This window comes from Anoplolepis gracilipes, chromosome 10 (assembly GCF_047496725.1).
Source record: "Anoplolepis gracilipes chromosome 10, ASM4749672v1, whole genome shotgun sequence".
NCBI classification, from domain to species: Eukaryota; Metazoa; Arthropoda; class Insecta; order Hymenoptera; family Formicidae; genus Anoplolepis; species Anoplolepis gracilipes.
The window spans coordinates 5933180-5950784 of NC_132979.1; the positions used below are offsets into that span (position 1 = coordinate 5933180).

Consider the following 17605-nt stretch of genomic DNA (forward strand, 5'->3'; position numbering starts at 1 on the left):
CAATTCTAAAAATATCTTAGTATTGTATAATGTTAATAATTAATTCGCAAAAAACTATATCAAGATGTAATAAATTTATATCGTATATCATGTGTATTACAAGCACAAACACATATACATATAATTTTTTATAAAAATTATATAAATTTAAAATATTATATGAAAAGCATGGTACGCGTTAAAAATACCGAATTTTATATATGTATTTTAATTAATAATTGAATAATGAATAATTAGCTTTCCAAAATAATTTCATTAAACTAATTATATATAAATTAAATTCTTTAAGAATCAATATTTGTTACTTGTAGAGTTTATTTTTATCAACTTACTGTTTCATATGTTTACAATCTTTTTTCGCAACGCGTATGTGTGCAGATGTGCCAGCATGTCCGAGGACGACGCGCAGGAAGCAGCCAGCGAGGAGATCGAGAGACAGGGGTCCCTTTACGTGTTCCCGAGTGCGGGTTGCCCCAGCCGCGCGACGTCGTCATCGCCGTCGTCGACGACGGCTCTTCAGCCACCACTGTTATCTTTCCTTCACGGTGGCGACCATTCGATCACGATGAGCACGACGATGACGACCAGCACCACAACGACGATGACGTCCACGTCGACGAAGATCAGCAACGGCGACGAGGACGAGGATGCCGTGGAGGATGTCACCTCGCCGGTCAGGAGGAGACCCCTGTCGAAAACGCACGCGAGGTCAGCGAGCCACGGGGGTGTCTTGGCGGACTGCACGACCGGATGGCAAACCTACGGGTCCTTTCTGGGCCCATTGACGACTGTGGGAAGCGCCACGTCCGCGGGTCGACCGTCGGCGTTGAAGAAGCCGGGTCATCAGAGAGCCTTCAGCCAGGGTCAGGTGGCGGACGTGACGCAAGGCCAGTCGGCCGTAACGGGACATCATCGCGTCGGGTCCAGAACGGACTTCATCTTGCCGCCAGGCCACAGGGAGGAGGGCAGACCGCCTACTGCCGGCAGAATGCCTTCCTTTCGCGGTCATTCTCGCCAGGCGTCCAGGTAATGACATACGAGATGCGATTTTTCATTGTTTCAAATGATAAAGTCGAGCGTGGGTAGAATGTAGATAACAGTAGATAATGTCTAAAAGAAATTAATATTACACGTTATTAATATTAATGCGCGAAATGTAGAGATAAGATCTATTATTATATTCGGTTGACATTTTTTCGATAATTGTGGCCGATATAAGTGAAATGCTTTTTAAAATTTTATATCATAATTCAGAGAGAATTCTTTATAATTTTATACATTGTATAACGGTGAAATATTGTCTGATGTGTCAGAATGAATAAAATATTTCACCTCTGACACATCAGACAATAGAATTAAAAGTAGAGAATTCTCTGCCACATGATTATAAGTAGATATTATAAAGTTTTATGTGTTTAATACGGTAATTTATTAAAATTATTGTTATAATTTGAAATAATTTATATTAATTATTGACGTAATTGAAATAATTTATATGTTTGTATTTAATATTAATATATCTCGATATCATTGAAATACTGATTACTTAATCAAATTACATATTGTGTCTATCATGAGAACGCGAATTTTTCGTATAGATTAAATTTTCGTATAAATTAAATTAGGATATTTATTTTTTCTAAAGACAATATGTATATTACGCGCAATAGACTATTAAAAGCGCAAACTATGCTGCCATTGTTCTGCAGATCGGAGTCTATCTACACGATAAGACGTAGCGTTGCGCCTCCCTGGTGGAGGAGGCTATGGGCCCATTGTTTCGGTTCACTACCGGAGGAGCCCCGTCTAAGAACAATAGTGCCGAATCACTTAGTCTCTCCGAAAACACCGAAGAGTCGGCATCCCAATGGGAATAGGACGGATAACAGGTGAGGGCAAAGATGACATATTTGCAACAGGGTTGACTCGAACAGAATGATCATCTCGCATGTCTCACATACGTTTCAGGGTACGCACAACAAAATATACGGCACTGAGCTTCCTACCTCGTAACTTGCTGGAGCAGTTTCACCGCGTAGCCAATCTATACTTCATCTTTATTGTTCTGCTAAATTGGATACCACCTATAAATGCTTTCGGCAAGGAAGTCGCTATGATCCCCGTCATGTTTGTTCTGGGGGTTACGGCGCTAAAGGACTTCTTCGAAGATCGTCGACGTCTCGCCAGTGACCGGCGTGTGAACAATTCCACCTGTCGCGTCTACGTTAGGTGAGTCGACCAACAAAGTGCGACGTTGCATCCGTCGCACAGTATAGCGCGTAGAGCATAGAGATCGTTCGAGTACAATCAGGTTCCTCTTTTTTTCTGCCCTCTTCCTCGTTCTCTTCTCTGCCAGCGCAAAAACACGGCGCACAGATAATGCAAGTTTTATGACTATCATAAAAAGAGTTAATACAATGTTGCATGTCTCTTTCTGCGAATTGTACGTGGAAGCCGGGTAAAAGAGACGTTAGCGATCGAACGCGATAACACGCGCGTAAGAATAATGCCTCCGTTATTACGAGAGAGTTTGACGAAGGCATTAGGCTAATAATGAAATATGACTACTATACTACTATAATTATGGGGAATCCTTTTTTTCTATAACATATAATTTAAAATAGATCCTTCAGATTTTGAATTATGTTTCTAATGCATAATCCTAGTGTTATAAATATCCTACCATAAATTTTCTTTTTATTTCGAGAACTCTTAATTATGCTTCGAATATATTATGTCGCGTTTAAAGCACCTTTCAAGGATCTTAGTAATTCTTAATATGACAAATCTACAAGAAAGAATGATTGTTTTGACAGTTTTAATTTTCTTTTTTATGACGAAATAAATAATGCATTGTATGTTTTTCTCTCCCTCCCCTCTCTCTCTCTTTCTCTCTCTCTCTCTCTCTCTTTCTCTCTCTCTCGCGTATGAAGAATTGAATAGACATGTTTAATATTTCAATCAGCATCGATCTTGCTCATTTATCCTTGCTCGTTTACTGCGCGAGCCGCCGCTTCAGTTAGAATCCTTGCGGCAACGGAATCCGATAGATTGATTCCAATAAGACCGACAATTCCAGATATGTGGGTCACATACGAACGCGAACGAACGGTCTGCGTGCATGAGCGCGAACACGGAGAGGAAAGTGTCCGGCGTATACCGTTCTTTTTCCGCAAGAATACTCTGCGACACGACGTTCTAGATTGTCATTGATGCGTCGCGATCAACATTGTTTATACCAGTACCATCAGTATGAAATTGACGCGCTAACAGCATCGTCAACGATCAAACTGCCGTTTAATATACGATCTCAATATATTTATTTCGTTGTCCGGGTATCCGAAATGGTAGCAAACGATCGCTTGGAGAAGTTGTATATGTACACTCCCACATGCGCCTGATCGAACCGTAGATACAATTCGACGCGTGCGCTGATAAACGCGTATGTACACACGCCACGTGGTTTTGATTGCAGCGCAACAAGAGGGAGGTAGATGTATACGATTGATGAACGAGAGTTGAATGAACTTTGAAAAAAATTATCTTGCGACTTACAAGGATCTTCGAGATAACAAATCTATTAACGTTAGAAAATTCGAATCCTGTAATTAATTTAAAACTACATTCTCTAAATTTGCAAAAAAAAAAAAAAAAAAAAAACAGTTCATATATCAATTATTTAAAAAAATATTGCTGAAATAATAGAAAAAAACATGTAATTTAAAAAAATTTATCAATTACGTATTTTGATGTTAAATAATGAGGAATTAAATCTTTGGGGAAAAAACCGAGATAAGTATTTTCTCTCTCTATATATATTTTATGACTATTTTAAATCTGGTTTACGACTTCACGTTAAAAATTACAGTTGGTTGATCCCGTATGTCTCGTATAATTGAGTTTACAGTCGGTCTGTCTGCTCATCGTTTGCTCGTCGTTTCGATCTTGCGAACGTCGGCAGTTTTGGTCGTCACGAAGTCTTCGTTCATAATGCAATGTAATTGGAAAGTTGATCGATGACCTGGCAATTCCGATACAGCGTATCGCTTCGGCAAAGATTTCGCGGGTGACCTTGTCCTTTGTCATGTCCCTTCGTGTCCCCTGGACATCGATTCTCATTTAATTTTAATTTAATATCTTTGCCGATCGTCCTCGCGAGAGATTTCATCGGGATCATTCTAGAACTTTTATTACAATGCTATTGTTAAGATATTACGATTACGATAAAAAAAAAATTTTATACTATGTTAAATAATAATGATAAAATATGGATTTTTAACTACATGAGAAAATATTCCATATATACATATTTGATAAGAGCGATGCTATCACTAAAGTGCAACTAGTAATAATGATTAAATATTAACAATATAAAAGAAATCGTAAGAATTAGACGTATCAAATAGGACAAATAGTCGTGATATGTCGCAGAAAGATTGACAGGATTTTTGACATGTGCGGGTGATATATATATATATATATATATATATATATATATATATATATATATATATATATATATGTATGTATATCGGGTAATGCATTCGCGTGCTCTCACAATCAGTCAGGAAGGAACGATCGATTCAAAATTATGTTGTCGACGAGACGCTTCGAGTCGCTAATCGCTTACACCTATCGTTTTCTAAACGCAACATATCCGCATAATGGTGCGAACGATTCCGCTCTCTCTCTCCCTCTCTCTTGTTCCTCGCGGTCGACAGGTCGATTGCAATACGTCTCGTGCCCCAGAGACCTTGACATTCGCATTTGTTACCATTACCCCTTTTTTATCTCGTCTCTTGGCGCGTGCCTCGTAATCTGTCGATTCCGCTCGTTAAACTACCGCGACATATGTATTTTTTCATCGCTATTATGCGCCTCGTCCACGCCTGGAATGTCAACATTTTTGCAGCCATCAAGTCAAGAGATAAATCGAACCCGTTAACGTTCCGCGGCGAAGGAATAAATTTTTCAAGTTTATTTCAACCAATCATTAGGAATTATTTATAAGATGATTCGATAAAAAAAAAATCAACAGTGAAAGGGTTTGCTTATTTCAGTTTAAACGTACAAATAAAATGGCACTAAAATAGATCTAGGACGCGGCCACGAAATTACAAGTTAAATAGGAGAAGAATTTCTATCGGAATAAATATTATAGGCGTTGCACGAGTGTGCTAATCGTTGCATTTGCCTCGTCTATTTGACACCGATTGCGTGAGACAGCTATTGGCCTTCGTCGAGTCAGTTTCATCGTCTTGATGAGTCTTTGAGCACGAATGCTACCGCGTTAAAAATTAAAATTCAAAGTCTACTCAAATTTCTCCTTTAGAAGCCTCTTTCTCTGAAAGAAGCCTCGACGCGAAACAAATATATCATCTTTCGCAACACAAACAACTTTCAAACATCGTCCGGCAATCGTGACGCTAGTGCCCTTCCATACTTATGTAATATTCTCACGTTACGACGTAACGTGAATTTTCGGCACCGAGCCTAGCAAAATAGCTGCACAAATCCATTTCAGTGAAAACTGAGAAGCCTCTCCGGTCTACTTCTTTTTCTATTGCGGAGTTTTTGGAGTGCCGTTAAATGGACGAGTGACGTCATCGCTTATGTCATTTAAGAGAACGCGATGTAAACGGGTGTAAATGTATACATATAGTGTGTGTGTACATCGCTTGTGGATATTCTATCCGTCACTTCTACGAAACGCGTTAGAAGCCCTGAAATATCCGCAAGCGACTAACAAATCTGTATGTAAAGACCGTTTCGTTATATATGTAGATACGTTACATTCCGTAAGAAGTTGTCGACATTAATGATTCAATATAAAAAGGATAATTATAAATGTTTCAATAATGTATCTCAATGTCAGCTATAAATAATCTCATCTGTTGCATTTATCATAAGACGATATATGTTTTTTACATGATATCTTGCATCAGATTCGAATGAATCTTCCTCTCGAATGTCGAGGCATTATTTCAGATAATACTTTTGATCTTTATTTGTCTACCTCTAAGCTTTAGAATTATTATTAAACAAATTCTTTTTTTTTTTTTTTTTAATTTTTAAGCAATAATATTTTAATTTACAGATTTTTTTTTAATTGTTTCTGCATGAGAATATCAAATTCCAATACAGTGATAAATATGCCAACGTAGTAGGAAATATATGTACGATACATACTTGAGAAGTATGTCCCGTTGTTATAAAGTTGCAACTATTTGAAGGTCAACTTAGACTTATAGAATGTTAAGAGAGCATGCCATGAGATGTTAAGCAAAATGTTGAAAATCTTTCTGTTTAGAAACACGAAAGTTACGCAAATTATGATAAGCGACTGAGGTATAATGCATGCAACTATCCTTGACTCGTTATCTCTTGCTGTGCGGTTGAAAACTTATCCTGGAATTATTATGCGGTTAGAGCGATAGCAAATACATACTGTAGCAGTATATACAGTGCCTTTGATGTTTTTCTCGTGCATAACTGAGAACAAAAAACATTCAGAAGTAAACGACAATAAGGCATGACAAATTAATTGCTCCGCTTTAACGTATACCGATATATGGTTATGTCATTTATGTAATCCACCGTGCATAAAAACCTATCATTTTTTATCGGTTAATGTTCAATAACTCTTGTTTTTGCAACATTACATGTTATATCTGTGGATAAATGATTTTTGAAGAACCATGAAGCATACATTTCTAGCCTGTTCCTAATCTTGTTTTTTGCTTGTGTCATGCATTTATAAATATTACACATAGCGATCATTGTAATGTCATTCGTAAATGTTGCGTACATAATTGCATAATTAACTCGTGTATTCGCGCTACGTGTCACGAATCCCTCGCGGGGCAGCGACACGAATCCACAGTAAAAAAATCCACACCTAATCGCGATGATATACTAATGATATGATACGCGATGCATAATGCATGCATTTACAGTATGTCGTATGAAACGTGACGAAAAAGCGAGCGACACAAAAACAAGAATGACACATTTTTTATTTTGTATTATCCTCCATTAAGAACAAAAGAATTGGTATTTCCATCGTTTAGTGTGTCGCCTCTCCGTGAGACGACCTTGTGACAGTTCAATATTCCCCATAGTTGCCGAAATAAATGCGAATATAAATAACGATTAGCGCTCGTTCATCTCGCTCGCGTTCAAATGTCAAACGGCAAACAGCTGTTTGCCATCCTTTCGAAGAGTTCGCCCACGCGTTCGCCTCCGATGTCTTGTCGTCTCAATTTCGTTCCGATCAAATGCATACGGACGTGACGTTCAAGGTCAGGCAACCTTGTCGAGAAAGGCCGTGCTTGCAATTGAAAGAAATATATCGTCAATCGCCGATTTCATCATAGCAGCTCGGAGAGCGCTCGAGCGAGATAAATCTATCTTCTGTAACACTTGAATTAGCTATTCAAGGACGTTCCTTATAGATATACCCATCGCGATCCGCCATCGCTTACAACTCGGAGAGTAATAGAGACTCACGTAATAGAAAATCCCAGTTCTCACGAGCAATTTCTCCAATTCTGTTTTGTTCCGTACATCAATATCTCACGTATTAAATTTGAATTGTTATTAGAGAGTTGTTTTAAATATTTCGTAAATCCTATGCGCGAGGTATTGAATATTTTTGTGTAATATTAGAGCTAATTATTTTAATTTTAAAAAATAGTTGAAAGAGTAACATTTTGTCGATGTTTATTAATTTTTTATCGCATTATTTATGATAAAGTGAGGTCAATTTTCTATTCCGATCCGTATATGTTAAATTATTATTAACGATTATTTTGCTGTGCTCGTTTCGGATTTGACAAATATTTGCATTTCTTGCTCTATGCAAAACTCTGTCTAATGTCCATTTTTGCGATGCTGATGACAACAGGGTAGCCTTACGAGTTCTTTTATGCAACGCGAGGATTTGTCGATTGTCTTACGTCAATCCGTCAAGTGAGATTCTACAGCTTTATTCGCATATATTCGGATATATTTTCCTTGGTACGAAAGAGAAAAGTGTAAATAATTAATTTAATCCTTTTCTGATCCTAATAATAGATCTTAATAATAGTGTAGTGATACACGTGCAAGCGCGTTGGAGTTACTTGCTTGGAGTTAATTTACTGAAAACTATAGAATAGAGTGTCGCGTAATATTTATACGTAATAGCTTAAGTTTATTAAGTTAAAATAAACTGCGCTCTATTAAGTAAATATTTGCAGTCTCTTAGTCGTCCGGACTCGCAATTAAATCCTACTGTAAAGTTATACCGAAAAATGCAATTTACGTAATGGCAAAGTGTATGATGAAATTAAGAAGCGTCGCGGATGAAGTAATCCATTTAGCGTATTCTCCACAATCATTTCACACGATTACGAAAATATAATTACCTTTTGCGATGTGGTCGCATAAATAACGTTCAAAAATAGTGCTTCAGTTTCTTGACGAGAGATTTCTCTCATGATTTCATTGTAGCGAAGGTGACAGATACGTCAAGGTAGCGTGGAAGGATGTCAAGGTGGGTGACCTGGTTCACCTCTCAAACAACGAACTAGTACCGGCCGATCTCTTGCTTCTGAGAAGCAGCGATCCTCAGGGATTAGCTTATCTCGATACGTGCAACCTTGATGGTGAGTCGAATCTGAAGCAGCGTCAAGTTGTCAGGGGTTTCCTCGATCTGCAGGATACTTTCCAGCCTTCCAAGTTCCGGTCGGTGGTCGAGGTCGATCAGCCAAGTACTAGAATATATAGGTGAATACACGTAGGCGATAATTTATCATGCTGACAATCTATTAAAATCATCTCTCTTAGATTCTCATTATTTTTTATAAATTTGCAAAAATTTAGATACAAAATATATATATATATATTTCTTAATAATTTCAAGTCTGCAAAGTCACGTTACATTCAATATAAAACTTTGTATTTTATGATTTATTCCAAAGCGCTTATCGCAACGGTATTTATCACCGTTTGCAAACTAATTAACAGAATTAACTGGATTATGAGTTATCTCGCTAAATGTGTCTGTTAGATTTCATGGCGCCGTAGTACATCCGAACGGCGGCAGGGTGCCCGTGTCCACGGAAAATCTTTTACTCAGGGAATGTATTTTAAAGAACACCGACTTCGTCGAAGGTATAGTCATATACGCCGGTCACGAGACTAAAGCATTACTAAACAATGGCGGACCCAGGTACAAGGTGAGAAAATATATATAAGAAAACAAATAAATTAACAATTGAAATAATTAAGAAGATTACGGCTTTGGAGAATAATTACAATTTTTTTGTAAGAAAAAAATAGATAATTTTCCCTGAATATTTTTTGAATTATATAAAATGATTTTCGGATATGACTAACAAGGAAAGGAAGTGTCCCCTTCCGATTTTAATGCGCTTTGAATATGTTGTAATCTAGGTCACAATAGGAGACACGTATTTTTTTACACGTGCTCTTTTGGCCGTTAAGGGGCTGAAACACCCTCTTGAGAAAAATTGGTTTTTATATTTTTGAGTAAATAACGTCGAAACGGTAAGAGATATAAAAAAAGTTTCGAATAAAAATTTTATGGTTTTTAATGTACTTTAAAACTGCGTAATCAGATTTTTCAAAAATTGAGGGGGGAGAGGGGGATTTCGAAAAATCTGATTATGCAGTTTTAAAGTACATTAAAAACCATAAAACTTTTATTGGAGACATTTTTTTTATATCTCTTACCGTTTCAACGGTATTTGCTCAGAAATATAAAAACCGATTTTTCTCAAGAGGGTGTTTCACCCTCTTAACGATCGTATAGGCACGTATAAAAAAATACGTGTCTCCTATTTTGACCTAGACTACAACATATTCAAAGCGCATTAAAATCGAAGGGGAACACTTCCATACTTAAGAGGTGTCAAACAAAAAGTATCGCTCAAAATGTCAAAAGCCAAACATATATGAAAGTAAAAAATCTAAATTATTCAGATATGTTTATTAAACGCGAAAGTTAAGAAAAAATCTTAAAAACAGGTGGTTTGCTATATGATTTCGCAATTTACTTCCTTAAATAAATAGATAGGACAGATAGATGACACGAGGAGTACCTTCAACGCGCGGATTTAAACCATGCTGTGACGCGATATGATTTCAGCGTTCCCGTCTGGAGAAGCAGATGAATAGGGATGTGATTTGGTGCGTGGTGATATTGTCGGTGCTATGTGTCATCGGTGCATTCGGCTGCCGATTCTGGTTATCAGCGTACACAGGCTTGACAGTGGTGCCGTTTCTGCCGGTGATCCAGGAGCCGATTTACGAGAGCATACTGACCTTCCTGACCTTCGTTATAATATTTCAAGTGATGATACCGCTGAGTCTGTACGTGACGATCGAGATGGCCAAGGTAGGACAGGTGTACCACATCGGCCACGACCCGGCTCTCGACGACACGGAAACCGGCCGTAAGGCGGAATGCCGTGCGCTGAATATCACGGAGGAACTAGGCCAAGTGAGTGCGGTAATTTATATTAAATGAATCTGCGCGCGCGAGGGAGAGTATTTTGTACGTATATTCGATCGATATGAAAATTATACTTTCTCACGAGAAAAGAAATAATTGTGTGGAAAATTATTAATAAATATTTATATTTATTATTAACATATTTCTCTCTCATTTGTATTTCCAATTTAATTAGCATCCATCATCATCACATCGTATAATTATCTTTTGTAATCTTCTCTGCATTATTTTGCATTTTTTTCTCAGACAAAAATATCCTATCGATATTTTTGAAAGTAACACACGCAATATATATTACTATTATTTACTGTTGAATTACAGGTGCAATATGTTTTTTCCGACAAGACTGGTACCCTCACGGAAAATAAAATGCTATTCAGGCGATGCGCGGTAGGCGGCCAAGATTACTCGCACATGGGCGACAACGAGCATCTGCTTCCGTGTTCGCGGCTTAAGGAAGACCTGCTCATAAGTACATTTCGACATCGCTTACAGGAATTTCTTATTGTCTTGGCCACGTGCAACACAGTTGTCGTAAATTCTCAACCTCATCACGATATCATGAACTCTAGCGGGGTCATCGAGGAACCTCAAAAGAATGGAACAGTCGCCACAAGGTTGGCACATGTTAGATTAAGAAAATAAAAGAAAAACAAGTAAATTTATTATGCTTTGCAAAAAGAAAAAAATGGTTAATTAAATTTAAATGTTTAATTTAGACGAATCAAATCTGTTTTCTCTGTGAGATTAATGTCGTGATATTTTTGCAGAATAACAGAGTCGGATACCACTTCATTTCCGACCGCTAATTCTCCGCCGGTACCGATATCTCCGAATAACAGGAATACCCGCACCTTGTCCCCAGTATCATCTATAATTAGCACAACAAATACGTTCGATGACACGCCAAAATTTCCGTTTAAACTTTCCAGGTTAGTATAACGTTCGAGTATACGAAGTACGCAGATATTTAACTGAGCAATTTCTTTTTCAGGCCAAAGTTGCTGAATGTAACGTCGATACCGAGCCTAGGGATCGGTTTATTGGGACGAAAACTTTCACCGGACGGACAGAAGAGACGTAGTCCAGACACGAAAAACAGCGACGAGTTACTACAAAGCCCAGCGATCTACGAGGCGGAGAGCCCGGATGAGTTGGCGCTGGTACACGCGGCGCGCGCTTACGATGTCAAACTGGTGAAACGGACGCCTCGCACCGCAATCGTTTCCTTTCCGGACAAATCGACGCTCGCGTTCGAGATACTTCATGTAAGTGGTTGTGAGCGGATGAGAATCACTCGAGAACGAGAGAGTATTCAGTTAATCAATTGTTATTTCTTGACTATTTCAGGTACTGCCGTTTGATTCGAACAGAAAGTGTATGTCAGTGTTGCTCAGACATCCTCACACCGGTGAGATAGTGTTATATAGCAAGGGCGCCGACACGACGGTGTTACCAGCATTGTCGCCGGACGAGGAGAATACCGTCGCCTCGGCGAGTATTCGACAGTGTCTACAGTCGTACGCGCGTCAAGGATTACGTACCTTAGTGATGGCGAGGAGAACATTGACGTCGCAGGAGTACGAAATGTGGCAGCAGAAACACAACGAAGCGGAAATGGCGACGGAGAACCGCGAGCGTCGTATACGTGATTCATACGCGATGCTGGAGTCGCACTTGACATTACTAGGAGCGACCGGCATCGAGGACAAGTTGCAAGTCGGCGTGCCCGAGACAATGGCCGCTCTGATAGGTGCCGGGATCGTCGTGTGGGTTCTGACAGGTTCGTGGAAAGGATCTCGCATGCGTGCACACAAACCGGTTTAACGTTAGGCCATTCTTTTTCATACACAATTATCGTAGAGAAATAAAAGGCGTTTCACGTCAAATCACAAATGGAGTTGCTCATAGTCAACCTTCCGTCTATGCGTTATATTACGTAAACAACATTATAAAAAGATTAGAGAAGTGATTATTTAGACGAATATGTATCGATAATAAAATAGGCGTCTCTCGAAACTACATTCTTGTGCATAATTAACGCATAATATATACGTCAAAGCGATTACGCGACTTCGCGTCATATACACATGTGTTCACGTTTGCGGTTGCAGGGGACAAGCCGGAGACTGCGGTAAACGTGGCGTACTCGGCGCGGCTCTTCTCACCGGCGATGGAATTGCTACATCTGCAGGCGAGATCGAAATCCGTTGCCGAGACGATCATACGCGGCTATCTGGAGGCGGCGAGTAAAAAGAGCGCAAATAATAGCCATTCGCAGCAACCAGGTATGATGGGTATCACGGATTCCATCAGTATGTATCCCAATCACGATTCCACCGAGAGAGACGCTCATAGAATCGGCAGTCCATGGCCACGACCACGTGCACTTGTCGTGGACGGTAAGACGTTGACTGTAATCCTGGATCCGCGATCAGGCTTGACCGGCCCGTTCCTTGAACTTACGAAAATGTGCTCCAGCGTCTTAGCCTGTCGCGCTACGCCATTGCAAAAGGTAAGAATAATAATGTCGACACACACGGATACAAAATAAGATTGTCAATAAATTCGAGACAAGTTCTCTAATTACAATTAATTAATATGACAAGAATTACTAAAGCGCGATTAATTGTACCATTGCAGGCATACATAGTCCGCATCGTTAAAAAGCAATTAGGAATGAGAACATTAGCGATCGGCGACGGCGCAAATGACGTTAGCATGATACAAACTGCCGATGTAGGCGTCGGTATCTCGGGACAAGAAGGTACGCAGGCGGTAATGGCGGCAGATTTCGCGATTTCACGATTTTCCATGCTCAGTCGACTCCTCCTTCTGCACGGGCACTGGTGTTACGACCGTCTCGCCAGAATGATTTTGTATTTCTTTTACAAGAATGCAACTTTCGTCTTCCTCGTGTTCTGGTTTCAGGTGAGTATCGCGAAGAATGGAGAAAAAAATAATTATTAAAGAAAAAAATTAATGAAAAAAAAATGTTATTTTTCGCGTAAAATAATTTTAGCTGGAAAATTTATGTGAATGTTTCTCAAATAATATAATAACATCTATCTATTTTTTTCTTGTAGCTCTACTGCGGTTTCTCTGGTGCCGTAATGATAGATCAAATATATTTAATGCTATACAACTTGCTGTTCACTTCGCTACCGCCTCTAGCTTTGGGCATTTACGATCGAGTCGCCGCGCCTCGTGTCTTACTTTCAGCACCGGAATTGTATACAAGAGGACGTTTGGGACTAGTTTATCAGCCGCATTCGTTTTGGCTCACGATCGGCGACGCTCTTTATCAAAGTATCGTTATCTTCTTTATCACCAAAGAGGTTCGTGCCATATTAGTAAGAATAAAGAGTCGGAAACTCGATTGATCACAGTCCGTTCGTTTCTTTATTCTTTAGGTTTATTACGATTCCGCTATCGATATATGGGAATTCGGGACGACTATTATGACAGCGTGCATCGTCGTCATGCTGCTTTATGCTGCCATAGAAATTAGATCTTGGGTAAGTAAGAAGAAATAAATATATTTCTTGTGAATATGAAGATATAGTTTTCAATAATAATGTTATCTATTTCAGACTATAATTCATATCGGTGCCATCTTGGGTTCCTTGGGCATATTCTTCGGATTTTGCCTATTTTATAACGCTGTCTGCATTAATTGCATGGGTTTACCTGGATCCTTCTGGGTAATGGAAAAGATCATAACGCGTCATACGTACTGGTTCACTATAGTACTTACGTCTGTCCTCGCTTTAATGCCTAGGTATGCTCGCCCTTTGTAAATTAAATAAATACTGCTTAATAATTGTTTACACAATATTAATTCAAGATTGTAAAGATGAGCTTGCAACTTTATTATTTTTAAATTGTACAATTTTTATTTTATGAACTTTAAATTTCCCGCGGGCGTTTACAATAATTTCATATAATTGAATCGTTACCTTTTTTTGTATCGACATGATTAAACAATAGTATTTTTTGATGATTGAAGGTTAATTTATAAAGCGATACAATCAACCATCGCACCAGACGCTATGCAAGTTGTCTCGCAACAAATTGCCGCAAAAAGCAGCAGTCAAGTTCGTCGGCAGCGTATCAGCAGTCAAAGAGGCGAAGTCAACTTTATCGCTGGATGGTCACGTTCCTCGCAACACGCTACCATCAGGTACATATCGGTTATCTCGTGCTATCTAATTACGCTAAACATGGGTTTCGCATTGTTCGTTTTTCCGAATGTATCATTCATTGTTCATTGCAGACCCGGCAGCTACAGAAGCAAAAGCAGCGCTCTCACGACTATTGTTGCGTGACAGGCATAATTGGATTGAAGTGAAGCGTGCCTATCTAATTAATTTGAAAAGTCGACTTATTCGTCGCGAAGGAAGAGAAAGAACGCGAGTTCTTTACTGCTGCGATCCTTTTCGAAAGCTGCGTGTTCCTTCATCGGTTAAGAAGGGATTTTTTTGTTGACCTTCTTTGAAAATCGTTCTCTGACAACCGTGATTAACTATATCTGGTTCACGATTCTCTGTAAATCGTGATTGTAGCTATATGATGATGTAGATATGCGAAAAGAAAGTTATAGTTAATCGTGGTTGATGCAGCCGAGCATGAAAATTCGCGTTCATCGTTATCTAACTATGCAATATAGATTATTAAAAAACGTATAAACTTTGTCGATTGTGACGCGTTCACCGCGTGTCCTCGTTATCGCGATAACGCTAACATTTTCATTGCCATTCTCGAATTCGAGTTATCGCGACTGAATTTAAAATCGAGTGGCCTTAAATCTCAGATTGTTCGTTGCATTTAATGGCTGTGACTTTTAGGGACCAAGACTGTGCGTTGTAATTGTATCGAGCAAGCCGGATTCGAGCGAAAGTCTCTACGCCGCGCTTTTACTGCACGTATTTTATTTGTATTTTCTTTTCGAACTGAAACTGTTCATTCGAACTTATATCCGCGTGTATTCTATTTTCAAGCGGAAGACCAACGAACGGAGACACAGAAACGGATATATATCATGCGTTTTATTTATATACATACCTTCGGAGAATAAGTGTACAAAGATGTTATATATAAAAAAAGAGTGTAATATAAATATATGTATATACACAGTGTGTTTCGCGAGAAGTGCGGATCACCTGCTGATAGATATTTTATCAAACCGATTTATTTTTTAAACAAATTTTTAGAATTAAATTATCATTAGATGTCACATCGTAAAGTGAACAGTAAGAATCAGGCGCGGACGCAAAGAGTCGTGATTGCGTCGGGTTATTTCCTATTTCCGATCGAGTCGCATGCGCGCGATCGATGGAACGCCTCAGATAAATTATAATATAATACGACGTTATACATGTGCTTTGTTATATCTATTGTTGTGTTACTACCAATATGAGAGAGAAAATATTTGTGAGATATCGATTTAGAACTTTTAATTTGGATAATGTATATTGAATGTTATATCGATAACACGTTTTACGTGTTATCTCATAGTATTTTGATAATGATTGGATTATCGTTGTGTTTACTGATATAAGGAGAGTGTGGAATTAAAAAAAAAATGAATTAACTATCCGTTATCTGTCAGCCAATTGACCTTTTATACGAAATCGCCCCTATGTAAACATTTAATCAGACATCCTTATATATACTTAACGTAACGGGTCGTTACAAGCCGAACCAAGCGAAATTCTTTGTATATATACATCGCTTCTTTGTCGCTTCTTTGTACATACACACGTGGAGATATTTTTCAACGAAAGCAAGTGAAAATCCACAAGATACACAATGACACGATCATCAAGAGAGAAAAATAATTGAATATAAAACTTCAAAAGAGGAGAGTTCTAATATTTACGAATCTAAAAATTTTGAAAAATTATAGATACAATTATTTATAAAATTAATTTTCTTTAAATTACTTCAGTCCGCGAGCTCGCTTAAATGATAGCAATAAACAAATAGAAAAGCTATTCTGTGTTAGAAATCGTAAATTTGTAAATGAAAAGTGCCTATAAAAAGTGTAAATTTGCGTTTTAGATTTTTACATTTTATTAGCGCTTACAAGCGTCGCTTTCTTTTTCTTTAGTCCTAGGGAAGATTAATGATGTCATAAATAGTAAATTTCATCGAAATAGAAGAGCAAAAAGCGTGAGTTTTTTTAACAAAAAAAAGCGGTATTATTTTACTATTTGATTTCGATGTTATTAACGAAGATGTTATGAGATATGCGTAGTCAAGAATTCTAGTTTAAAAATATCAATTTTTTTAATAAGACAAAACAAGATTTGTCCTTTTAAATATATATATATATATATATATATATATGTGTACACGGATTCTGTTTCTTACATCTACCATTTTTCTAAATATTAAATTTCTTGCAAGGTGAACGAATTTAGTTATAGGAACGTCCAAAACATACTTGTTTAAAGTGGGTATCAGTTAAAGAGCGGATCCGACTTTGAGCACCACTGACTCATGCGGAAATGCCAGGACGTCGGAGGGGATGGATCGGAGAGGGTGAAGGTGGAGAGCGCAGAGGCTGCCGTTGGCGTGCTACGGCGTGGTGTGTGTGGTGTCACTCAGTCAGTACTAGCTCGCCAGGCGGTATTCGCTCGCGTATTTAACGATATATAATGTGAAAGTTCTTTCTCAAAAATTAATCCGAGATCGCGACACGTGTTCGTTCGGTAAACTGATATTTTCGCGAGTGCGAATCGATCGAGTCCAAGAGGTAAGTGCATAAGGAAACCCAAGGATACGGAAAAAATTGCCGCCAAACATTCTACCTGTTTATCTAACGTTACTTTGCCTTTCTTTGTTCCGTGAATGAAATTTCCGTTGATGTGCGGGAATTATCGACTTTCTACCATGATTCTTCCCTTATGCACCGAAATAAACACTCGGTATATAATTTATAATCACATATGATTATTATAATGACGTAAAAATATGCAACAGTGGTGATTTCAAGTGAATTAAACAGTGTAACGCGAATAATAAATAATGACTTTTACGATTGCATCTATCTACAAAGGTATAAATACACGCGAAGTCCAA

General features: G+C 38.3%; 1 protein-coding gene and 1 long non-coding RNA gene across 3 annotated transcripts; one reads left to right on the forward strand and one right to left on the reverse strand.

Annotated features, from left to right (window-relative positions):
- The first annotated feature begins 388 nt into the window (after positions 1–388).
- On the forward strand, positions 389–16382 carry LOC140670533 (phospholipid-transporting ATPase VD). Of its 2 annotated transcripts, XM_072901192.1 has the most exons (17): positions 389–1026; positions 1710–1889; positions 1969–2229; positions 8494–8769; positions 9053–9221; positions 10154–10507; positions 10841–11136; positions 11290–11451; positions 11514–11787; positions 11870–12302; positions 12634–13034; positions 13163–13450; positions 13606–13857; positions 13933–14037; positions 14113–14300; positions 14529–14702; positions 14796–16382. In XM_072901192.1, exons 1-17 carry the CDS (start codon positions 389–391, stop codon positions 14845–14847), a joined length of 4503 nt encoding a protein of 1500 aa, XP_072757293.1. In that variant the 3' UTR covers positions 14848–16382. The 2 variants fall into 2 exon arrangements, with proteins under 2 accessions (XP_072757293.1, XP_072757292.1); XM_072901191.1 differs by having other exon boundaries at positions 14529–16382.
- On the reverse strand, positions 1020–10196 carry LOC140670540 (uncharacterized). The gene is made up of 3 exons (XR_012047576.1): positions 10107–10196; positions 8409–8756; positions 1020–1110 (listed from the first exon to the last, which is right to left on the reverse strand). It is a non-coding gene; the product is annotated as an uncharacterized lncRNA (long non-coding RNA).
- Positions 16383–17605: the final 1223 nt, after the last annotated feature.